This window comes from Centruroides vittatus, unplaced genomic scaffold (assembly GCF_030686945.1).
Source record: "Centruroides vittatus isolate TY-2023 unplaced genomic scaffold, ASM3068694v2 contig_3153, whole genome shotgun sequence".
In the NCBI taxonomy this organism is placed as follows: Eukaryota; Metazoa; Arthropoda; class Arachnida; order Scorpiones; family Buthidae; genus Centruroides; species Centruroides vittatus.
The window spans coordinates 213650-241354 of record NW_027122030.1 but is presented as its reverse complement, the minus strand read 5'-3'; the positions used below and the strand labels follow the sequence as shown (position 1 = coordinate 241354).

The 27705-nt window shown below is 34.1% G+C and overlaps 1 protein-coding gene across 1 annotated transcript; it reads right to left on the bottom strand.

Moving 5' to 3' along the window:
- Positions 1-525: 525 nt before the first annotated feature.
- Polr2F (RNA polymerase II subunit RpII18) lies at positions 526-27301 on the bottom strand. Its single transcript, XM_067268096.1, has 5 exons — positions 27228-27301; positions 27082-27148; positions 21453-21577; positions 16065-16136; positions 526-638 (listed from the first exon to the last, which is right to left on the bottom strand). Exons 1-5 carry the CDS (start codon positions 27254-27256, stop codon positions 548-550), a joined length of 384 nt encoding a protein of 127 aa, XP_067124197.1. The 5' UTR covers positions 27257-27301; the 3' UTR covers positions 526-547.
- Between the last annotated feature and the right edge of the window lie 404 nt (positions 27302-27705).

The following is a 27705-nucleotide window of genomic DNA, read 5'->3' as shown; positions in this document are numbered from 1 at the left end:
TACCCAAGAAAAAAAATCGCAAACAGTGAAGTCCGGCGACCTACGAGGCCAGTTGTGTAAAGACGATTCATTAGAATGTCAGAGCGACCAAGCCGTGTAGCTATTGCCTAACCATAATACACTCAATCAATCAAATGCTGGATTGTCATTACATGGTATATGGGTCAGATAATATGGTTGAAATATTGGCTTCTAGTTAATGCAAACTCAAAATGCCTTTGTACTATAAAACCATGTTTGCCGCAACTATCGTAAAATATTCATTTTTTTAGCATAATTAAACAATTTTATTTAACCAGAAAAAATTTAATAAATTATAAAAATGTTTTATAAATTTCACATTTAAATACCAGAAAATATTAATTTGGAGTGCTCGATAGGCAATATAAAAGCATATATATTCATTTTAATGAATATTAAACTGACAGTTCAATAATTGTCATGGTAACGGTCTGTTGGTCTTAAGCTATGCAATAACTTCATGGTCACATAGTGCTAAATAAAATAAGGATGACACTTTTGACATTTTTAAAAGTCTAATGAATTTTTATTCTGTTATAATCAGTTCATCTACACCCCAATCTTCATAACTGCCATCTGGTAGATACCTCCTTATGATGATAGGAATTTTTCTAGCCCTAAGAAAATAAAGAATCATTAATTAATACAATAATTTATATTCTCTCTGATATACAGAAATATCTTCAATACTTCAATAAATTTAGATATACTGTAATTTGATTAGATGCCATTGCTTATCTAAATTAATAATTTATTAAATAATTTAGAATTGTCTGGAAAAAACTTGAATCTGCAAATCCACTTACCATACAACATGCTTGCCAGTTACGCCACCCAGACCTCCGGGTGGTATCACTGGCAAATTTAGATATACAAGGTATGTTCAAAAATTAATTACCAAAAGTCATTGAGAGACCTTAAACTAAATTGCGGCAGGCTGTTTGAACAAAGACATGGACTACAGGATTCCAGAGTGATTTTACTTCACAATAATGCATGCCATATTCTGCCCACAGCACACAGCAATTGCTAAAAAATTAAAAGAGCATCCGCTGTATAGTATCAATATAACATCTTTGCCTTCCACCTGTTTTTGCACTTACACAATTCAACAGCAATGAAAAGCTGCAGGCACTCATGGATATAACACTACATACAAAAAGCATAGACACCATTAAGCAATCGTGGGTTTGAAAGACGCTCCACGGTAGGCATCCCTATGACTTGGCCCAGAATTTTGTTGACAAAACTGCATCAAACATCTGGTTAGCTTGGGGAAGACTCTTTGGGGAGATGGAAGGATTCATAATTGCCATACAGGATCAGGTCATAAATACTAAAAACAACAGAAAACACATACTCAAAGATGTAACATTCACAAATGACACACAGAAAATGTCACATCATGCCAGAAACTATACAACACATCACTTCTGGTTGCAAGCTCTTGGCACAGACAGATTATTTACACAGACATAATCAAGTAGCAAATATAATACACCAAGAGCTTGCAAAGAAACACAAATTAGTAGACATCCACGAACCATACTACAAATACATTCCACAGACAGTATTGGAAAACAACACGCACAAAATGTACTACGACAGAGCCATAATCACAGATAAAACAATTTACCACAACAGACCAGACATCACACTCATTGACAAACACAATAAAATCACATACATTATAGACATATCCATTCCAAACACTCACAATATACAAAACACATGTACTGAAAAAATTAGCAAGTACACAGAACTCGCCCAAGAAATAAGGCATCTGTGGAGGATGAATAGGGTGCTTATTGTACCTGTTGTTCTCTCCTCTACAGGTGTCATACCACACACACTACACAAAAGCCTGGGCACATAAGAATTGAATAGAAACACATACATCACACTACAGAAGGCCACTATATTGAATACATGTCATATTGTGAGAAAATTCCTGAATACAGACACACACACTGATACACTTCTTTAATTTCTGTTTTGGTTACTATGCCTTGACTTTGGTCCGGCATGGTACACAACCACCGGTGTTGACCGAGTATATCTCACTTAACCCAACATAATAATAATAACTCTCCCAGGGTCACCACCTGGTCGTGGTGGGAGAGCCCAGTAATTTTACTGATCCATAGGGCAATGCAGGCTGGAGCATAAGCTCCTGGTAGGGACACCCATGCCAGTAAGGTCTATGGGGAGAAATGAAGCTAAGAGTGACCACACCCACATTCTGTGGAGATATTTATTATGGTAATAACTAGATCAAAGTGTGATACCGGCTCGGACGTCGCCCGGGTTAACAAGGTCCGCGTTCGTGGGTTAGGCAGAGGCTCACGTTCGAAAAATAGGTCACAGTCTCCCTTGGTTACCGGTGGCGAAAGCAGCACCGGCCCAAGCATGGCTACTGCAATGCCCTCAACAGATGTGAGGAACCAACCCAGCCTTGGTGTTTCTGTGGCAATGCATCCACAGACCACAAAGGCCGGAAAACCACGCCAACGGATGAAATGGACAGTAGAAATGAACGAGTTTATCATCCGTAATTATTACACCATCACAAAACTCGAAACAAACATGACAGCATACAGACAACAACTACACCATAGATTCACGCAACAGTATCCTCATCTCACTGTCACCGAACAAAGGGTTGTTGATCAAAAAAGAACAATTATACACAACAACCTTATTCCACAAACAACACTTGAACTTATCAAACAACAGGTTGCTGATCAAATACATCAACAGACAGAAACATCTAACATTAATGAAGATCATGTAACCTGTCAGGATAATCCAGCAACAAGCATTGATAATAACACACATACAACAATTACCACTAATGATACTACAGACACTTCCTCATCCATCACTGATAACATAGACTTGGATTTAGTTAATACGCTCTCACTTATATTTCAGGAAACACTCACTAAATATACAGGTACAGATCCCACACAACGACCACGAATACCAAAAATCAACACGTCAAAGAAAGTAGGAAAAACACTAAATTATGTAAACACTCACTTACTACCACACTACATTCATTCAATTTCTACACTCGCAGACATTCATACATTAGTTTATGCTGGGGCAGTCACAGTAGTGACACACCATGGACTGAAAGTACAATCACAGACAAATACACAGAAAACACAATTCTATCACAAGCCTGCCTGGCAGAGAAGAATAGAAACACAAATAAATGACATTAGACAGCAATTAGGCAGGCTAACACAATACACTAAAAACAACATAACACCCAAATTAAGGAAACAGCTCAAAAACATTTTCAAGAAAATAAAAACACACACAAAACATGAACATCACAACACACGCATTACAGAATACATTGATACACTAAAACAAAAACTTGCTGCCAAAGCACGTAGACTCAAACGATACAAAACATGTACACTACGAAAACAACAAAATAAATTATTTACAAACAATGAAAAACTCTTTTACAGACAAATTAATAACAAAGCAAACACTGATACACAGCACAGTGGCACACCAACAGAAGAAGAACTCACAACATATTGGTCTTCTCTTTGGTCCAGTGCTGTCACGCACAATGCTGATGCAGGCTGGATCGAGGAGGAGAACAGAAACTTGCACAACATACCAACTATGCCCTGTGTTGAAATAAACATACATGATTTCCAATACACTGTTAACAGAACACACAACTGGAAGACACCTGGTGTAGACAACATTCACAATTTCTGGTACAAAAAGTTTACATCACTGCACCAGGAACTAGCTAAACATCTAACACACATCATCATCAATCCACAAGACATGCCAAATTTTCTTACTCAGGGCATCACCTACATGAAACCTAAAAACAACAATACCACAGACCCCACACAATACAGACCAATTACATGTCTTCCAACACTCTACAAATTATTGACATCCTGTATTGCAAACAAAATATACAAACATGTTGAAGAACACGACATTCTAACAGAACAACAAAAAGGTTGTCGTAGAAACCACAGGGGATGCAAAGAACAGTTACTCATAGATTCAGTCATTCTACGGCAAGCACACAAACAACACAGAAACATACACATGGCATATATAGACTACAGAAAAGCATTCGACAGTGTTCCACACAGTTGGCTGCTACATATTCTACACATGTACAAAATACATCCATCACTCATTGCATTCTTTCAAAACACTATGCAGCACTGGAGAACAACACTACATCTCAGGGTTCATAACACTTCCATACAAACAAACCAAATTTTTATTAGGCGAGGAATTTTTCAAGGAGATTCCTTGAGTCCTCTCTGGTTCTGCTTAGCCCTGAACCCATTATCCAACATGTTAAACAACACGCAATATGGTTACAATATCAGACACGAAAAAACAACACAGTTTACACTGTCACATCTCATGTACATGGATGACATAAAACTTTATGCATCCACACAAAAACAACTTCATCAACTCCTACAAATCACACATTCATACACCAAGGACATACAAATGGAATTTGGCCTAGATAAATGCAAAACACTTCACATAGAAAAAGGAATCCTGAAGAAAGAAGATTTTGCACTTGGAAATGGAGACGTTATTGAATCCATGGAAGAGGGCGAGTTCTACAAGTATTTAGGATTCCAACAGGCCAAACTAACAGAACATACACAAATAAAGCAAAGATTAATTAAAGAATACCAAAGTAGGTTAAATGCTATTCTCAGAACACAGTTAAATGCAAAACACACAGTCAAAGCAATAAACACATATGTCATTCCAGTACTTACATATTCTTTTGGAGTTATACATTGGACTCACACAGATCTCGAGCAACTTCAAAGGAAAACAAGAACTACACTTACTAAGCATAAACAACATCATCCTAAATCCGCCACAGAAAGACTAACCCTTCCACGTAAAGATGGCGGACGTGGCCTGATTGACATAGTTAACCTTCACTACAAACAAATACAGTCACTGCGAGAGTTTTTCTACAAAAAACAAGAAACATCACAATTACATAAAGCAGTAACTCTAGCAGACTCAAATAACACACCAGTAAACTTACATTCACATCATATGGACACAACGCAACATATAAAAAGCACAGACACCATTAAGCAATCGTGGGCTCGAAAGGCACTCCATGGCAGGCATCCTTATGATCTGGCCCAGGATTTTGTTGACAAAACTGCGTCAAACAGCTGGTTAGCACGGGGATGCCTCTTTGGGGAGACGGAAGGATTCATGATTGCCATACAGGATCAGGTCATAAATACTAAAAACTACAGAAAACACATACTCAAAGATACAACACTCACAAATGACACATGCAGAAAATGTCACATCATGCCAGAAACTATACAACACATTACTTCTGGTTGCAAGCTCTTGGCACAGACAGATTATTTACACAGACATAATCAAGTAGCAAATATAATACACCAAGAGCTTGCAAGGAAACACAAATTAGTAGACATCCACGAACCATACTACAAATACATTCCACAGACAGTTTTGGAAAACAACACGCACAAAATGTACTACGACAGAGCCATAATCACAGATAAAACAATTTACCACAACAGACCAGACATCACACTCATTGACAAACACAATAAAATCACATACATTATAGACATAGCCATTCCAAACACTCACAATATACAAAACGCATGCACTGAAAAAATTAGCAAGTACACAGAACTCGCCCAGGAAATAAGGCATCTGTGGAGGATGGATAGGGTGCTTATTGTACCTGTTGTTCTTTCCTCTACAGGTGTCATACCACACACACTACACAAAAGCCTGGGCACATTAGAATTGAATAGAAACACATACATCACACTACAGAAGGCCACTATATTGAATACATGTCATATTGTGAGAAAATTCCTGAATACAGACACACACACTGATACACTTCTTTAATTTCTGTTTTGGTTACTATGCCTTGACTTTGGTCCGGCATAGTACACAGCCACCGGTGTTAACCGAGTATATCTCACTTAACCCAACATAATAATAACTACAGAAAACACATACTCAAAGATGCAACACTCACAAATGACACATGCAGAAAATGTCACATCATGCCAGAAACTATACAACACATCACCTCTGGTTGCAAGCTCTTGGCACAGACAGATTATTTACACAGACATAATCAAGTAGCAAATATAATACACCAAGAGCTTGCAAAGAAACACAAATTAGTAGACATCCACAAACCATACTACAAATACATTCCGCAGACAGTATTGGAAAACAACACGCACAAAATTTACTACGACAGAGCCATAATCACAGATAAAACAATTTATCACAACAGACCAGACATCACACTCATTGACAAACACAATAAAATCACATACATTATAGACATATCCATTCCAAACACTCACAATATACAAAACGCATGCACTGAAAAAATTAGCAAGTACACAGAACTCGCCCAGGAAATAAGGCATCTGTGGAGGATGGATAGGGTGCTTACTGTACCTGTTGTTCTCTCCTCTACAGGTGTCATACCACACACACTACACAAAAGCCTGGGCACATTAGAATTGAATAGAAACACATACATCACTCTACAGAAGGCCACTATATTGAATACATGTCATATTGTGAGAAAATTCCTGAATACAGACACACACACTGATACACTTCTTTAATTTCTGTTTTGGTTACTATGCCTTGACTTTGGTCCGGCATAGTACTTAGCCACCGGTGTTAACCGAGTATATCTAACTTAACCCAACAAAATAATAATAATAATAATAATAATAATAATAATAATAATAATAATAATAACTCTCCCGTGGTCACCACCTGGTCGTGGTGGGAGAGCCCAGTAATTTTACTGATCCATAGGGCAATGCAGGCTGGAGCATAAGCTCCTGGTAGGGACACCCATGCCAGTAAGGTCTATGGGGAGAAATGAAGCTAAGAGTGACCACACCCACATTCTGTGGAGATATTTATTATGGTAATAACTAGATCAAAGTGTGATACCGGCTCGGACGTCGCCCGGGTTAACAAGGTCCGCGTTCGTGGGTTAGGCAGAGGCTCACGTTCGAAAAATAGGCCACAGTCTCCCTTGGTTACCGGTGGCGAAAGCAGCACCGGCCCAAGCATGGCTACTGCAATGCCCTCAACAGATGTGAGGAACCAACCCAGCCTTGGTGTTTCTGTGGCAATGCATCCACAGACCACAAAGGCTGGAAAACCACGCCAACGGATGAAATGGACAGTAGAAATGAACAAGTTTATCATCCGTAGTTACTACACCATCACAAAACTCGAAACAAACATGACAGCATACAGACAACAACTACACCATAGATTCACACAACAGTATCCTCACCTCACTGTCACCGAACAAAGGGTTGTTGATCAAAAAAGAACAATTATACACAACAACCTTATTCCACAAACAACACTTGAACTTATCAAACAACAGGTTGCTGATCAAATACATCAACAGACAGAAACATCTAACATTAATGAAGATCATGTAACCTGTCAGGATAATCCAGCAACAAGCATTGATAATAACACACATACAACAATTACCACTAATGATACTACAGACATTTCCTCATCCATCACTGATAACATAGACATGGATTTAGTTAATACACTCTCACATATATTTCAGGAAACACTCACTAAATATACAGGCACAGATCCCACACAACGACCACGAATACCAAAAATCAACACGTCAAAGGAAGTAGGAAAAACACTAAATTACGTAAACACTCACTTACTACCACACTACATTCATTCAATTTCTACACTCGCAGACATTCATACATTAGTTTATGCTGGAGCAGTCACAGTAGTGACACACCATGGGCTGAAAGTACAATCACAGACAAACACACAGAAAACAAAATTCTATCACAAGCCTGCCTGGCAGAGAAGAATAGAAACACAAATAAATGACATTAGACAGCAATTAGGCAGGCTGACACAATACACTAAAAACAACATAACACCCAAATTAAGGAAACAGCTCAAAAACATTTTCAAGAAAATAAAAACACACACAAAACATGAACATCACAACACACACATTACAGAATACATTGATACACTAAAACAAAAACTTGCTGCCAAAGCACGTAGACTCAAACGATACAAAACATGTACACTACGAAAACAACAAAATAAATTATTTACAAACAATGAAAAACTCTTTTACAGACAAATTAATAACAAAGCAAACACTGATACACAGCACAGTGGCACACCAACAGAAGAAGAACTCACAACATATTGGTCTTCTCTTTGGTCCAGTGCTGTCACGCATAATGCTGATGCAGGCTGGATCGAGGAGGAGAACAGAAACTTGCACAACATACCAACTATGCCCTGTGTTGAAATAAACATACATGATTTCCAATACACTGTTAACAGAACACACAACTGGAAGACACCTGGTGTAGACAACATTCACAATTTCTGGTACAAAAAGTTTACATCACTGCACCAGGAACTAGCTAAACATCTAACACACATCATCATCAATCCACAAGACATGCCAAATTTTCTTACTCAGGGCATCACCTACATGAAACCTAAAAACAACAATACCACAGACCCCACACAATACAGACCAATTACATGTCTTCCAACACTCTACAAATTATTGACATCCTGTATTGCAAACAAAATATACAAACACGTTGAAGAACACAACATTCTAACAGAACAACAAAAAGGTTGTCGTAGAAAACCACAGGGGATGCAAAGAACAGTTACTCATAGATTCAGTCATTCTACGGCAAGCACACAAACAACACAGAAACATACACATGGCATATATAGACTACAGAAAAGCATTCGACAGTGTTCCACACAGTTGGCTGCTACATATTCTACACATGTACAAAATACATCCATCACTCATTGCATTCTTTCAAAACACTATGCAGCACTGGAGAACAACACTACATCTCAGGGTTAGTAACACTTCCATACAAACAAACCAAATTTTTATTAGGCGAGGAATATTTTCAAGGAGATTCCTTGAGTCCTCTCTGGTTCTGCTTAGCCCTGAACCCATTATCCAACATGTTAAACAACACGCAATATGGTTACAATATCAGACACGAAAAAACAACACAGTTTACACTGTCACATCTCATGTACATGGATGACATAAAACTTTATGCATCCACACAAAAACAACTTCATCAACTTCTACAAATCACACATTCATACACCAAGGACATACAAATGGAATTTGGCCTAGATAAATGCAAAACAGTTCACATAGAAAAAGGAATCCTGAAGAAAGAAGATTTTGCACTAGGAAATGGAGACATTATTGAATCCATGGAAGAGGGCGAGTTCTACAAGTATTTAGGATTCCAACAGGCCAAACTAACAGAACATACACAAATAAAGCAAAGATTAATTAAAGAATACCAAAGTAGGTTAAATGCTATTCTCAGAACAGAGTTAAATGCAAAACACACAGTTAAAGCAATAAACACATATGTCATCCCAGTACTCACATATTCTTTTGGAGTTATACATTGGACTCACACAGATCTCGAGCAACTCCAAAGGAAAACAAGAACAACACTTACTAAGCATAAACAACATCATCCTAAATCCGCCACAGAAAGATTAACCCTTCCACGTAAAGATGGCGGACGTGGCCTGATTGACATAGTTAACCTTCACTACAAACAAATACAGTCACTGCGAGAGTTTTTTCTACAAAAAACAAGAAACATCACAATTACATAAAGCAGTAACTCTAGCAGACTCGAATAACACACCATTAAACTTACACTCACATCATATGGACACAACACAACATATAAAAAGCATAGACACCATTAAGCAATCGTGGGCTCGAAAGGCACTCCATGGCAGGCATCCTTATGATCTGGCCCAGGATTTTGTTGACAAAACTGCGTCAAACAGCTGGTTAGCTCGGGGATGCCTCTTTGGGGAGACGGAAGGATTCATGATCGCCATACAGGATCAGGTCATAAATACTAAAAACTACAGAAAACACATACTCAAAGATGCAACACTCACAAATGACACATGCAGAAAATGTCACATCATGCCAGAAACTATACAACACATCACCTCTGGTTGCAAGCTCTTGGCACAGACAGATTATTTACACAGACATAACCAAGTAGCAAATATAATACACCAAGAGCTTGCAAAGAAACACAAATTAGTAGACATCCATGAGCCATACTACAAGTACATTCCACAGACAGTATTGGAAAACAACACACACAAAATGTACTACGACAGAGCCATAATCACAGATAAAACAATTTACCACAACAGACCAGACATCACACTCATTGACAAACACAATAAAATAACATACATTATAGACATATCCATTCCAAACACTCACAATATACAAAACGCATGCACTGAAAAAATTAGCAAGTACACTAGAACTCGCCCAGGAAATAAGGCATCTGTGGAGGATGGATAGGGTGCTTATTGTACCTGTTGTTCTCTCCTCTACAGGTGTCATACCACACACACTACACAAAAGCCTGGGCACATTAGAATTGAATAGAAACACATACATCACACTACAGAAGGCCACTATATTGAATACATGTCATATTGTGAGAAAATTCTTGAATACAGACACACACACTGATACACTTCTTTAATTTCTGTTTTGGTTACTATGCCTTGACTTTGGTCCGGCATAGTACTTAGCCACCGGTGTTAACCGAGTATATCTAACTTAACCCAACATAATAATAATAATAATAAACGATACAAAACATGTACACTACGAAAACAACAAAATAAATTATTTACAAACAATGAAAAACTCTTGTACAGACAAATTAATAACAAAGCAAACACTGATACACAGCACAGTGGCACACCAACAGAAGAAGAACTCACAACATATTGGTCTTCTCTTTGGTCCAGTGCTGTCACGCACAATGCCGATGCAGGCTGGATCGAGGAGGAGAACAGAAACTTGCACAACATACCAACTATGCCCTGTGCTGAAATAAACATACATGATTTCCAATACACTGTTAACAGAACACACAACTGGAAGACACCTGGTGTAGACAACATTCACAATTTCTGGTACAAAAAGTTCACATCACTGCACCAGGAACTAGCTAAACACCTAACACACATCATCATCAATCCACAAGACATGCCAAATTTTCTTACTCAGGGCATCACCTACATGAAACCTAAAAACAACAATACCACAGACCCCACACAATACAGACCAATTACATGTCTTCCAACACTCTACAAATTATTGACATCCTGTATTGCAAACAAAATATACAAACATGTTGAAGAACACGACATTCTAACAGAACAACAAAAAGGTTGTCGTAGAAACCACAGGGGATGCAAAGAACAGTTACTCATAGATTCAGTCATTCTACGGCAAGCACACAGACAACACAGAAACATACACATGGCATATATAGACTACAGAAAAGCATTCGACAGTGTTCCACACAGTTGGCTGCTACATATCCTACACATGTACAAAATACATCCATCACTCATTGCATTCTTTCAAAACACTATGCAGCACTGGAGAACAACACTACATCTGAGGGTTAGTAACACTTCCATACAAACAAACCAAATTTTTATTAGGCGAGGAATTTTTCAAGGAGATTCCTTGAGTCCTCTCTGGTTCTGCCTAGCCTTGAATCCATTATCCAACTTGTTAAACAACAGGCAATATGGTTACAATATCAGACACAAAAAAACAACACAGTTTACACTGTCACATCTCATGTACATGGATGACATAAAACTTTATGCATCCACACAAAAACAACTTCATCAACTCCTACAAATCACACATTCATACACCAAGGACATACAAATGAAATTTGGCCTAGATAAATGCAAAACACTTCACATAGAAAAAGGAATCCTGAAGAAAGAAGATTTTGCACTTGGAAATGGAGACATTATTGAATCCATGGAAGAGGGTGAGCTCTACAAGTATTTAGGATTCCAACAGGCCAAACTAACAGAACATGCACAAATAAAGCAAAGATTGATTAAAGAATACCAAAGTAGGTTAAATGCTATTCTCAGAACACAGTTAAATGCAAAACACACAGTTAAAGCAATAAACACATATGTCATCCCAGTACTCACATATTCTTTTGGAGTTATACATTGGACTCACACAGATCTCGAGCAACTCCAAAGGAAAACAAGAACTACACTTACTAAGCATAAACAACATCATCCTAAATCTGCCACAGAAAGATTAACCCTTCCACGTAAAGATGGCGGACGTGGCCTGATTGACATAGTTAACCTTCACTACAAACAAATACAGTCACTGCGAGAGTTTTTCTACAAAAAACAAGAAACATCACAATTACATAAAGCAGTAACTCTAGCAGACTCAAATAACACACCATTAAACTTACACTCACATCATATGGACACAACGCAACATATAAAAAGCATAGACACCATTAAGCAATCGTGGGCTCGAAAGGCACTCCATGGCAGGCATCCTTACGATCTGGCCCAGGATTTTGTTGACAAAACTGCGTCAAACAGCTGGTTAGCTCGGGGATGCCTCTTTGGGGAGACGGAAGGATTCATGATTGCCATACAGGATCAGGTCATACATACTAAAAACTACAGAAAACACATACTCAAAGATACAACACTCACAAATGACACATGCAGAAAATGTCACATCATGTCAGAAACTATACAACACATCACCTCTGGTTGCAAGCTCTTGGCACAGACAGATTATTTACACAGACATAACCAAGTAGCAAATATAATACACCAAGAGCTTGCAAAGAAACACAAATTAGTAGACATCCACGAACCATACTACAAATACATTCCACAGACAGTATTGGAAAACAACACGCACAAAATGTATTACGACAGAGCCATAATCACAGATAAAACAATTTACCACAACAGACCAGACATCACACTCATTGACAAACACAATAAAATCACATACATTATAGACATATCCATTCCAAACACTCACAATATACAAAACGCATGCACTGAAAAAATTAGCAAGTACACAGAACTCGCCCAGGAAATAAGGCATCTGTGGAGGATGGATAGGGTGCTTATTGTACCTGTTGTTCTCTCCTCTACAGGTGTCATACCACACACACTACACAAAAGCCTGGGCACATTAGAATTGAATAGAAACACATACATCACACTACAGAAGGCCACTATATTGAATACATGTCATATTGTGAGAAAATTCCTGAATACAGACACACACACTGATACACTTCTTTAATTTCTGTTTTGGTTACTATGCCTTGACTTTGGTCCGGCATAGTACACAACCACCGGTGTTAACCGAGTATCTCTCACTTAACCCAACATAATAATAATGATACAGTAGAGAACGAAAATCGGAATCAATTGGGGACTGGGTTGTTCAGATTAGTGATTTGTTCTGATTACTGATTATGTATGAAAAATACATTAACCTGTCCGATGTTCAAATTTTTCTCCGTTGCGTGTCGCTTTGTGTTGAATTTTCGTCGATTTTAAGCCTAACGAAAATTTTTATAAAAATAATCGAGGCTATCATATTGTTAAAAATTATTTCTGCATTTTGTACAAACAAAATAATATATTGAAGAATATAAAAACATGAAAATTATACTTTAGAAGTAAATTTAGTATCAAAAACGTTCGATTCAGCACAACACAGTCCGACTGAAAATCGTTCTGATTACCGGGGTTCCGATTAACGAGTCTCTACTGTAATAAGTTAGTGTATTATGAACACGAACAGAACACGACATGGTTTCAAGTTATCAAAACCAGTATAACTTTAATAATAAACAATGCTTTTAGCCCACGACTATAAATTGGATAGAGTTAGATAACCTAAATAAATAGGACTTAACAAATGGTGTGATAAGCCCTCCAATTGTTAAGTCCTATTTATTTAGGTTATCTAACTCTATCCAAGTATAACTTTCTTTGGCAACTTTAGATTTGAATTTGTGCAAATCAATTATTTATAATAGGTATAATGAAATTCATGTTATAATAGTAAAATAGTACATCAGTGAAAAATGTTTCACTTTATTTTTATCTAATTAAGAATTTAAAGTGAAGTGTTGTTGCTTACCAAGCATCAACCTACTGTAAAAACAATCCTCAAATAAAAATTTATATAGATCAGTTTTTATTCTGGTATTGGTATATTTGGTGAAATTAGCTCTTTAACTATTCCAATGAGTTGGGAAATTAGGTTATGATATTTATATCATGTTTACTTTAATAAGAAAAATGCATAAGCATAAAAGTTCTTAATGTTATCTCTTACATATTTTATTCTCATTTTTACCAATTGTTTATCAGAGCAAGACTTGATATAACTATCATGAGACCCTAACAAAGAAACTTTTGACATGTTTTACTATTCCATTATAGTTGTAGTCATTTTTATATTGGCAACTGCCACAAAATTTATACCCACAAACATTTAAGGAAGTTACTATGCTACAACTTGTTGAATGTATACGATTCTCCTTTTTAGTTTTTGTGACTGCCTTTGCAAGCTGTTTGTTCCTTCAACTGACTTTATACAAATCTGATAATTTCACAAGACTTTAATATTAATATTATGCTAATAACTATTATGATATACATGAAACATTCCACCTATGAAAATAGGTAGAATTATACTACAATAGATCAATTTTTGTATGCAAGTGCTAAATTGAAAAACAAACTAAGTATTTTCAAAAATACTTTGATGTTTCACACTTCACAAGTCCTGAAAAATTCAAGTGACTAAAATGGTATAATATTTAGACTAGTGGAACTTCAATACATTATTATTATATGTATACTGACTATATCAGAAAGAATAAATTATTATTCATCATAATTTAATTTAGACATTTTTCGGAGAGGAGAAAGAGAATGATGATAACGGCAGTATATGTCAGCATATAATCTCAAAATTAAAACATTTCAGGTTTTAAATGGTCCACTACACCAACAGCAGATTAAATCAAAGCATGCATCAAACATACAGGTAGTTTCATAAAATATATAATACAGAAGCAACTAAAATATTTGTTTCCTTCCTGTCCAATCACCAGGAATTAAAAGTCTTCCTTTGCAGAGATCACCTTTCATTAGAGGCTATGCCTCCACAATATTATGTAAAACTGTTTTAAAAATGATTGCTGATAAGCCAAAAATTGTAATACAGTCCACTCCGCATAAGTTGACACCTGGATAACTCGAGACCATAGGTTAATTAGTCAGTTTCTGTGGTCCCGGTCATAGGCAATAATGTTATTAATGTTAAAAAACTCAGTTTACTCGACATCGTTTAACTTGTCACCGCTGGATAAATCAACATACTTTTTCTGTTTCACAGTTTTTAGATGTCTGATAAGTCGACTCCCCTCCTGAAAAAATGAGTTCCATTGTACAATAAGCTATGTGGTGTGTTCAATTATGTATGTATATATATACACATAATTGAAACACAGATAGTTTCACTTAGAAACTCCCAGAATAGCCATAATGAACACATTTGCTTTGTTGATCCTCACTCCACTGATTAATGCTGCTATTGTGTTGTGTCTATATAATACAATGTCATATTACTAATACAATTTAAACAATTTTTAAATCATTTCCCTACACTTAATTTAAATCAAGAACACTTTTTAAATCATTTATCTTATCTCAGATCATTAATGTCTTGAAAAATATTTAATCATAAACAAATCTCTAAGCTTTTTAAAATTTAAATGTTTAAGCAAAGTTATTGACTAACAAAGCTTGTAACCAAGAAAATATCATCAATAGTTAGCAAGGGGTAATTAGTTTTCTTTGTTTTCTTTTCAAATTAGCTAATGTTTTAACAGAATCATTATTTGTTCTATTCACAATATAAATATATAATTATGAGAAATAATGTAAATTTCATTATGCAAACCTTTTATCTTATAATATTAAACTAAAAAAAACAAGCATACTTTAATTCCTTCATTGCAATCTGTAATGGATCTGTTTCACCTTCCAGCTCTACCATTACTGGAGCACACATCCTGAAAGAACAAATAATATATTAATCATTATTTTAGAAATTAAGTAAACTTTTTGTAGCATTGTGCGTTAGTTTTATATATTACATAAAAATTATAATAATTCAACCTTAAGATACTTTTCTAAGCAAGAATTTTAGAATGGATTGCTTTGTAACTCATTGATATCACAGATGAGAATTATGATCAAAATGTAATAGAACTAATTACATGAACACACCTGAATTTTTTGCCAAGCACTAATTATCTTATTTCTCAAACGTTTTCAACCTACTTATCATAGGTCATCTTCAGGTTTACGATTACCATTTCAAAATGGAACGCAATGTTTTTCGAGTATGTTTCATTTTAAATTTAAAAGATTTACAATAATTGTGTATATTAAATAAATGAAAAATAAATAAATACAATAAATAAATAACAGTAAATAAAATAAAATAAAATAGCGTAAATAAATAACACAGTAAACAAGGCTAAGTATAACTACTACAAGGTTTAAGGGTTTTTAATCCCCATGCTTTTTTCTATCATGTACTTCCATGCTGTTGGAGGGGCATTAGCATCCTTGGCATTTAGGCAATGGTTTTTCATTTTACTTTTATATACAGTCGACTCTGCATAAGTCGACACCCCAAGGGGAAGTGAAAATGTGTCGAGTTATCCGATGTGACAACTAAAGTGAAGTTGGAAAAAAACCCACAAAACTACAATTAATAAAATGCAGTAGTGCATTATACAGTAGTATAGGCTTACAATACATTGTTTCCTCCATTTACAATTACTCTGTAGATGAAAAACTGAAAAATTCATTTAGTGTTGTTTGTTTTGAGCACTTAACTGTCTCGACTTTCTTTTTCAACGATCATGAACGCTTTTAAAACATCATCTTTGCAATTGTCAATTGTTGGCAAGTAACGTCTAAGGATTCTTAATGCTTCTGGCATGAGAAAATGCAAAATTGGATTCTGGTGTGACGTTGATGTAGATTGTATATTTTCTTTTTGTTTATCTGTTATTATTTTATACATAAAAATACATAAAATGTTAAGGCATTTTTATTAATATGTATATATATTATTAATATTAATATTAATATTATTAAATATATTAATTATATATTAATAAATAAATCAACTCTCCCTCCTGAAAAAAAATGAGTTTGCACCACACAAGCGGAGTGAATTCATTTTTTCAGGAGGGGGTGATGACTTATCGGAGTGTGGGACAGCAAAAGTATGTCGACTTATCCAGTAGTGACGAGTTAAACGGTGTTGAGTAAACCGGAGTTTTTTAACATTAATGCCTATGTAAGTCAGCCAGGACCACAGAAAACTGACTACTTAACCGATGGTGTCGAGTTATCCGGGTGTCGACTTATGCGGACTTGACTGTATTTCCATCTTTTCCATTTCTAATGCAATAGATGGAGATTGGACTGTTTTAATGATTTTTGCCTCATCCCATTTTACATTCGCTCCCTCCATCTGTACCACAATTGCTATAATGGTGTTGTGCCCTTTATTAACGTTATATTTGTGTTCTCGCAGACATATTGCTAAGCTTCTTCTAGTTACACCCACATAATCCTTTGCTACTCCTAATTGTTGATTTTCAAATGGTATTTTATAAACTCCAGCCTTCTCTTGCATTTTTATGCTGTCTTTATAATCTTTTTATTGCTGTCCTTAGTAATCTATAAATGTTGGGTGCTCTTTTATATACCATTCTTGTGTTTTTATAAGTGGTCAATTCATTCATCACTCCTCCTATATTCTTGTGAATTTGTTAATTGCATCTACTTCAGTATCTTTTTTGCCATTATGTTGTCTGAAACTTTTGACCAGGCCTTCAATTGTGGCAGTTTAGTAGCCTAAATTTGTTGCAATTCTTTTAATTCTACTAATTTCCTTCAGACGGTCCTAAATATTTGTGCAATATAGAAATGCTCTTCTAATAAGTACCTTAAATGCTGATAACTTGTATTTGTATGGACCATTAGACCAAGATGGTATATATAAAGGAGCATGCGTGGGTTTTAGATGGGGGATGGGGCCCTTCCAACAGCATGGAAGTACATGATAGAAAAAAGCATGGGGATTAAAAACCATTAAACCTTGTAGCAGTTATACTTAGCCTTGTTTACTGTGTTATTTATTTATGCTATTTTATTTTATTTACTGTTATTTATTTATTGTATTTATTTTTTTTCAATTATTTAATATACACAATTATTGTAAATCTTTTAAATTTAAAATGAAACTTATTCAAAAAACGTTGTGTTCCATTTTGGAACGGTAATCATAAACCTGAAGATGGCCTATAATAAAATAAAATAATTAGTGCTCGGCAAAAAATTCAGGTGTGTTCATTTAATTAGTGCACTTACTGGGAAAGAAGTGATAGTGATAGTTGTAATAGAACTTTTTAGAATTTCTAGAATTGTAAATAAAATTGATTTGATAAAAGAAGGATCCAGAAATTCATTGCTAAGAATATATATATTTTTTTAACTATTAAAAAGTAATTTTTAAAATCCACTTCAAACTTTATATCCAGAGCAAATGTATTTTAAACAGATGCTATGATTATTAGTTAGTTAAAGCAAAAGCTAATGTTTTATATATGTGAAGCCCTCAGGGATGTATGGTTCTAACCCTCATGTTTCTGAGGTAATTGAGTTCGAACATTTTAAAAAAATCCTAGAATGATGAGATGACAGCCACATCTGTAGGCAATATTCAGAGAGAGCAAAATTATTACCTCAGAAACGTGATTCTAACAGTTAGCACTATACATCCCAAGGACTTCAAATATCTATGTAAAAAAAATTAAGAATTTTTTTCATCAATTACAGTAGAGAGTCGTTAATCTGAATCAATTGGGGACTGGGGTTGTTCAGATTAGTGATTTGTTCGGATTACCGATTATGTACAAAAAAATATATTAACCTGTCCGATGTTCAAATTTTTCTCCATTGCATGTTGCTTCGTGTTGAATTTTCATCAATTTTAAGCCTAACGAAAATTTTTATAATAATAATCGAGGATATTGCATCGTTAAAAATTATTTCTTTATTTTGTACAAACAAAATAAATATATTGAAGAATATAAAAACATGAAAATTATACTTTAGAAGTAAATCTAGTATCAAAAACGTTCGATTCAGCATGACACAGTCCGACTGAAAATCATTCGGATTTCCGGGGTTCAGATTAACGACTCTCTACTGTATATCAATTACACTAATGGCCTGATTAGCATTCATGTTTCTAGCAAATACAGTAACTAAAATAATTATATATTATAATTTATTGTTTATTTATATTATAATGTATATGGATTTGGTAAAAGCCAGTTTTTAAATACTGTTTAAATGGCAGAAGTGTTTTATATTTGGTAGAATTTATTAATATTAATAAAATATAATAATAAGAAATTAAGTACCAAAACTGAGTATACTCGTAGTTCTTTAAATTCATTTCTTAAAAATATAATAATGCAAAATAATACATTTTCTTATACTACTTTTTAATTTATACTTTCTAAATTTGTATATTATACCACAAATTTTGACATTTCTATGCACTACTTCATTTTTTATATTTGTAAAATATCTAGCAAAATAAAATATTTTATTTTAAGTAAAATATATTCTAGTTTTATTTCTGTATTTATTTCTTAACACTCAAATACAAAGTAAAGCATTGTTCTAATAGAGCAGATTTATTTTTAACTAACATATGAAAAAGAGTTAACATGTTTGAAATACATAATCTTTATAGTCTGAAATTTTAATATTGTTTGTCAAGAAATACTAAATAAAAACTGATTTCAAAATTAATATGGATACCACTTTCACTGTCTGTTTTAAACTAATTTTGTTATCAGTGTTATTATATGCAACTTTTTGTTTCTTGTATTTCTAACAGTATTAAATTGGGCAGCTATCATTATTTTTTAATTCTGTTGTTTGATCATAAATATAACAATGATCACTATATTCACAAGAAAATATTAGGCATGTTGCTGCCAGTAACAGTGCAAGAATTTTGTTTTGTCCCACCTTTGTCCTTCCAGAATATTTGTTTTAGTGGAACAGATGTTATCTTATAATTAAAAACATTTTTCTTAAATTTTAGTGAAAACACGTAATTATTTGATAAAGATTCATTTAGAAAGCTCCCCAATAATGATCAATATGAGAAGACTTGGATAAATTAAAGGGTTTTCCGCTAGGGGCGCTCAAACTTTGACAGTGTATAGCGGCCATGTTAGTGAAACTACAGCTGTCAAATTTGGAGATTATAGTAATTAATGTTGTGCAAATCATCATGAAAAATTAGTGTTGAGCAATGCATGCAAATCATTAAACTCTACTATCAAAATGAGGGCTCAGTTTGAGCTACATTCCAAGCGCTATGTGATTTTTACGGTGCACACAATCGTCCTGTTGAGTCATTTCGTGGACAAATTCAACTCAGCTGGTTTAGTAAACAATCAAACAATACCCATACGTCATTGATACGTGAAGTCTGCAGAAAACATTGCTGAAGTGAACAAGTGTGTGCAAGATAACTCAGGGCAGTCAATTCCTTGTCATGCCCAAGAACTTAGCCTTTCACAGACCTCTACTTCGCAAATTTTGCATTGGGACTTGGGCCTGCACCCGTACAAAATTCAATTGACCCAAGAACTGAAGGTAAATGACCATAAACAGCATTGAGCATTTGCTGACTGGGCTCTGGAGCAGTTGGAAGTGGACCCCAATTTCAAATGGAAAATCATCTTCAGCAACAAAGCCCATTTTTGGATGAATGACTATGTCAACAGTTTGCTTGCAGTATGCTAACAGCAACCAGAAGTTGCCAGAGAGTTCAAACAGGGTGCTGAGAGGTTCTGGCAGCACACTGAGATTTTGAATACGTCCTAGGTTTTACTTTACATCAATCTTATTTAGGTGCTGATACGTGTTTCAGGCTCTTGCCCCTCTTCTGTCAGCTACAGAATTAGTTTTACAATATTATAAAACTTCAATAAAATTTGTTTTTAAGAAGAATTCCCTCTTCTGATGGCTACAGAACAGGAGCAAGAGACAAATGTGTATCAGCACCTAAATGAAAGTGGATGTAAAGCCTAGTCTATCGATAAGTGCAATACAGATAGATAAAAATAAATGCTATTATGTTAAAATGCATCTTTTTTACCAAATAATTATATTATAATTAAAAAATATTTTACATTATTTGTGTTCTGATAACAATTTTAAATTAAACAACAAATTCAAAAAGAAAAAATAAAATAGTAAATGTCATAACTTACGCTATCTGTAATGCCCTCGTTCCTAACACCCTCGCCCTTTCATATTTTGTCATATACGGTGTAGTGATACGCTTTTGGTTTTGTTGAGGTTGCTGCTCACTGGCTGACAAAATATCCACATTTTCCTAAAAATTAAAAAATTATATTTTATTATATGATTTGAATTAATGCTTAATTTCATTATGTACACCCAAATACAACTACTATTAGATTAAAAATGCTTGTCAATTAAATACTATTTTTGCTGGTTTAATTAATGTTAAGATATAAGCTAAATATATGTATTTGCAAATGATATACACACACAACTGTCATGTCTGTATTTTGAAACTCGTAAACATTCTCAAAAATAGAATTACCTCAAAACATACCTTAATCTTGTAATAAAATATATTTCATAAATTAATATTTTTGATCTTATTTAAACAGAAAACTTTAGCTTTAAATATACAAATGATTGAATCATTTGAATATAAAAAAGTCCAATTTATCCTTGATATGGTATAAAGCAGGCATGTCAAATTCATATGATATTACAGGCCACATGATCTATTTTGTATTAAGTTGGGGGCCGCATGTTTTCAAAGTTCAAAAAATTAATAAAATACGATTTTTAGAATTATTATATTATGTATTTATTAGACTCAATGTATAGTATATTATACGTACAGGTACATAGACATTTTATATTTCATATTATTTTTTAAACTTAAACTATAAATATTTTATATTTTTTATAAAAAACAAAAATAAAAGTTATAGTAAGAAATAAACAAAATCACAGTTTAATATTACTTTTTAGAAGATATTTGACAACATTTTTCACAAAGCAAGTCATCAAAATTTGGTTGAATATATTGAGCTGATGTAATTTTTAAAATTGATGATAAATGTTAATCGGTTAATCTTGACCTTTCTGAATTTTTGTTATTTTTCATTAAAGAAAATAGTTGTTCGCATAAATAAGTGCTTCCGAACATAGTCGGTATATGGGTAACAAACAATAATATTTTAGGAAACCGATCTACAGATAAATAGGTATAAAAATCTGGAATTCCAACTTCCATACATTTTTGCTTCAGCAAATTATCACATTGGATTTCAATTAATTCCATTTGTAAGTTTTCATCAACAGTTTCAATATCAATAGATAGAGGTGAAGTAAAAAGACAAAATTGTAATTCACAGCTTTTAAAATCAGAAAATCTTTGATTGAATTCCATTTCTAACAATTTCATTTGGTGAGCATATTCTGTAAATTTTAATTTAGGTGATTTAAGCAATAGATATTGACAGCTTTCAAAGTAAGACAAGTTTTCTTTTTCTATTTGTGCCAAAGTAATAATTTTTGTTTGAAAGCATTATCATCATCATCATCAAATAGTATTGTAACATGATTTTTGTCTTGAAGCTTAAGATTAAGTTGATTAAAATGGCTTGTAATATCTACTGAGAAAGGCAGGTCTTTATCCATTGTCCATCTTTTAATTCAGCACATTCATAATGTTTTGTTTCCAAGAAAATTATGATTTCGTCCAGCGATTTGAAGAATCATTTTAACACTATGACTCGAAAGCCATCAAACTTCCGTATATGGTAGATCAGTGTATTCACATTTATATCTTCAGAAATGAAGCAAATTGACAATGATTAAGTCCACGTGCTCAAATATAATTTACAATTTTGGTGACTATTTTTAAAACATGTCCGATATTTAAAACTTTGGAGCACAGTAATTGCTGGTGAATAATACAATGAAAATGTTTAAAATTATTATTACCATGCTGTTTGCATGTTTCTTTTAATCTTGCAACAACTCCTTTAGTAATACTGGTCATGGTTGGTACACCATCAGTTGCAAGACAAACCAACTTTTCCAATGGTAACTTATACTTCTTCAAAACTTTCGCATCAAAAATATCAGCTCTAGTGGTTGTATTATGCATAGGAATGATTTCCAAAAGTTCTTCACTTATTTTTAAATTAACATTGCATTCGCGAATAAAAACGGCCAGCTGAGCAATATTTCGAATATCTGTATTTTCATCAATTGCAATAGAATAGGCTTGAAATGCTGATATTGTTGAATTATGCTGATTTCTCAAATTCTTGGCTATTTCATCAACTCTGCTAGCTACAGTATTTCAACTTAAACTTACACTTTTAAATTATTTTATTTGTGCTGGACATAATACTTCTGTCGCTTTAATTAAGCATTCGCTAATAAATTTCCCTTCAGTAAATGGTTTCCATCTGCTTGCGATTAAATGTGATAATATATAACTAACTTTTACAGTAGCTGTATTATCTTCATCAGATTTAGTGAATACACTTTGTTGTTTTTGAAGAATTGATTTCAATTCCAACAATTTGTCTTCACGAAGTATTGCAACGTATTTACAGTCATAGTTTCTTTTATGATTTCTGTCATAATGCCTTTTAATGATTATATTCGTTAGAAACTGAAATAGAGTTTTTACATATCAAGCATAATATTTTATTCTTGTTTTGGACACAAAAATATTGCAGTTCCCATTTTTCTTGAAAATTACAATGTTCCTCTTCAATTGATCTTTTCTTACTCATTGTTCTTGAAGTTTGATTATATTTTATTAAATAACTTTTTAGTTTAATATGAATAAAAACCAAAATCCACTTTAGAGTTCAAAATATCATTGGCAAATGATTGAGCAAACACTGCACTTTGTGACGACTTGTACAAATGTGATGTTCGTAGTAATATGATGATACTCCACAAACAGAATAACACAAAAATTACGAGCTGCAGATTCATTTTTTAACAAGTAATTTATTCTCACCTTGAACTGGTTCTTTATCAGTTGATCCCAACTTACAAAGCAAAATTGGAGTATTATACAATGGGCATTGGACCCCTTTTTCTGAGCAATCAATTCCATATGATGCAACAAATATCCGCGAGTTGACTTATAACTAAAGAAAAAGAAGAAGAAAAAATAAGTATCTTAGAATAGTAAGGGGAAGAAGGAAATATCCAGAATTTTTGGCCTCATGGCTTTGGATGGGTCACTCTCTCAGTCTTTTCTCTGAACAGTTCTTTCTCTGTTCCTTCCTTCTATACACCTCTACACCTCAAACTTGGTGTCCTATCAATATCTTCCTTTCTAAGTTCTTTTATGGAACATCCTTATTATTGGAATATGAGCAGCTCCACATAGTCCCCAGCCAATCTCTTCAGACCTGGAGCACCACCTTTGTACGTCTTCTCTCTCTGGAGTTCGAGCCAAAAGTGTCTCACTCCTGGTTCCTGTGACCCCAGGGCCTCTCCTCTCTCTTGTTTATCCAGTCCACTTCTCAGAAACGGTGACCTCACCCAAGGGAAAAAGGGTTGGAAAGAAAATTTCTAGAACAGTTAGAACAAAGAACAATTCCTAAGCCTAAAATAATATAATAAAATATGTACAAATATACAAATATCAGTATGGCTAACGGCCACACAAACATGTGTCGTGTGTCAGATCAGATCGCTCCACGTTCTATTGTGTTTCTGATCATCTTGTATTTTTATCTCTGTTCGGCTTTGGCTGCCACTGCTTTTCATTTGACGCCTTGCGCCAGCGTGCAGCGTCCCAAGCAATCACGCAACCACACGCGACGCCAGCGTCAACTAAAAAGTTCAAATTTTCCAACTTCAAGTGTCAAAGCTTGATATTTAAAAATTTTTAGTCTCGGCCGACCACGTGTTTGACGCCTGGTATAAAGGAATAAAAAGTTTTCAGTAGAGTTTGTCTGGTGTAGCTATGCTACAGAAAACTTGTTATTCCATACTAATGCCAAGTTGAATTATTTAATATGATTCAAATCATTCTGTATCATTTGTATTTTTAAAGTTGTTTTCTGTTACATCATTAGAACATGATGAACTAATGTTTTTGATCTTATTTAAAGATCATTAAATTTGATTTTTATTATTAGATTAAGGTATATTTTGAATTATAGTACAACCAGTTGAAGTAATTAATGTATCAAAACTATAAATTTGTAATTTGCATAGTTTTATAAATTAATTTGATATAATTTGATATACAGTGGAATCTCACTATAATGAATTTGAGGATTCCACACAATATTATTTGTTAAACTGAAAGTTTGTTATAGGGTCAATGTGGATAAATACAAGACACTTTTCTAAACTTTTGTAACTTTTTCAAGCTAGACAAGCATTATTATAGTCTAGTCGGTTAATGTTACCTATGATTCCAAGATGGCGACTCGTCTCCGATTCCAGCAAATAGGAGAAGAGAAACAGTGAGAACGCACGTTCTAACCTAACCTAACCTATTCTAATAAATTACCATAATTATTACCAACAAAATTCCTTGCAATGTTTCCTTGCTGGGCCCTTAGTCTAGAGTTTTTCGTGTTGCACTCGAACTGACGTCATTGAACTCATTCATGTTACTATGACTCACATAATTGGTAGTCTTGAGTTAGACCCTTCGAGTGAACTTGAAAGGCGAGCGGAAGTAGGTCATATTCACTTGTTTATGTGTGTCGTTAAGCACAATGGAATTATTTACAATCCATCTGGGTTTGCGACTATAATGATTCGACCAATCAACTTAACTGTAACAAGTTGTAAACGAATCGACGTGAATTGAGTGGCTCACTTGCCAAATCGATTAACTCCACAAAACAAAAAGAATAAAAATTGATAATATAAATTATTTTTTAAAATTCCCTTTAAACTTTCAATTTAAATAAACATTGCAGAATATATTTTTATATATTCTGCAATTTTATATATGTTATATAAATATATATCGTTATATAATTATATATCGTTATATATATCGATATATAAAATTAGACGTGAAAAATTTGAAAATAATGACGATTATATTAAGGATTTACAAATGGAGTTTTCAATTTGTCCTATAAACGGCTCAATTATTACAAAGGATTGTTTTAGCCCTTGATTTAATTAAATTAATTAAATACCTACTAATGTGCGGTAGATAATAAGGACTTATCACACCAGTGATAATAAGCGCACATATTCAGGTATCAATGTAGTACTATACATTTGATAAAACAAAAGGGGTGTACATTAAAACTCGATTAGATGAAAAATTAATATGAAATAATCAAAATGCATTTCGGACTATCGGAATAGTCCCTGTTCAGTTGATATTAATATAAAAAGGTTATAATACTTAAAATTATACAAACTGCTATAAAGTTTTAATCAGTGAACATTAAATGGATGCAGAGAAGACTCTTAATAATTTATATTAATGTATTATTAAAAATAATAATAATAATATAAATTATATTAAATAATTGGTCGAAAAATTCTTTGCCTTCTTATATAACGTCTTTCAGCTCTTTCTAATGCTTCGATTGCGATCAGAACAGCATATTCGTCAGTCATTTTCACTTTCGTGTAGCGATCTCACATGCTCGACTCAACGTGAGTAGCAACTCACATGGGATGACACGTTCAACACGTTGGGAGTTGTAACACGAAAAACTTGAGACTAAGGCCCCCGGAATCAGACGAGCAGCCATCTTGGAACCATAGGTAACATTAACCGTACAGTCTCATATATAGTCTTTGTGTTGTCATTACACACAAACAAAATATTACCTCATTCTGATCGATTTCATCTAGATTTTCATCGTCCTCAACTTCATTAAAATCATCGTCTCCAACACTAAATAAAACGGGTTTAGTTGACATTTCATAGAAGAATTCAGAAAAATTGCATTCAAATTCACATTAGATTTACTTACTCGTCAGGCTCAAAATCTTCATCTGCCATGTCTAAAGTCGTAAGATAGCTTTCTACCCTTGTTCGCTCTTTCTCCGAAATGTGTCACCTGGTGGTTAGTAACGAAACTTTACTCTATTTTTATTATTTGCACCGTAGCGCCACACATTAAGTTTCATGGATTTTATAATTTATTATTTTTATATTAAATACTTTATATGGTTTCATATTTATGTTAATTTCGATTATAATTATGATAAAAAATAATTACGATTAAATTTTAACGGAGTCGTTTCAGTAACATAGTGGCATGCTTCATTAAGTGCAGCGAAAGCAATACAGGGAGCTTTGCCATGTAAACCGGCTTTAAATTAAAATCCTAATTAAAATAATCAAGAACAAGGCCCAACGGTGACCAAGCGGTCTTCGTTTCCTGAACACTGGGATTTCGGTCGTGAGTTCAAGCCTCACTCGGAGGGCAAGCCACGTGGAGATTTCCG

Excerpts from the sequence above, each read along its gene's own strand:
- Polr2F (XM_067268096.1), bottom strand. The coding sequence starts at position 27,256 with ATGGCAGATGAAGATTTTGAGCCTGACGA. Across the intron at positions 21,578-27,081 it reads ATGAAATCGATCAGAATGAG|GAAAATGTGGATATTTTGTC; the intron begins GTAATATTTTGT and ends TTTAATTTTTAG. Across the intron at positions 639-16,064 it reads ATTGCAATGAAGGAATTAAA|GGCTAGAAAAATTCCTATCA; the intron begins GTATGCTTGTTT and ends TTATTTTCTTAG.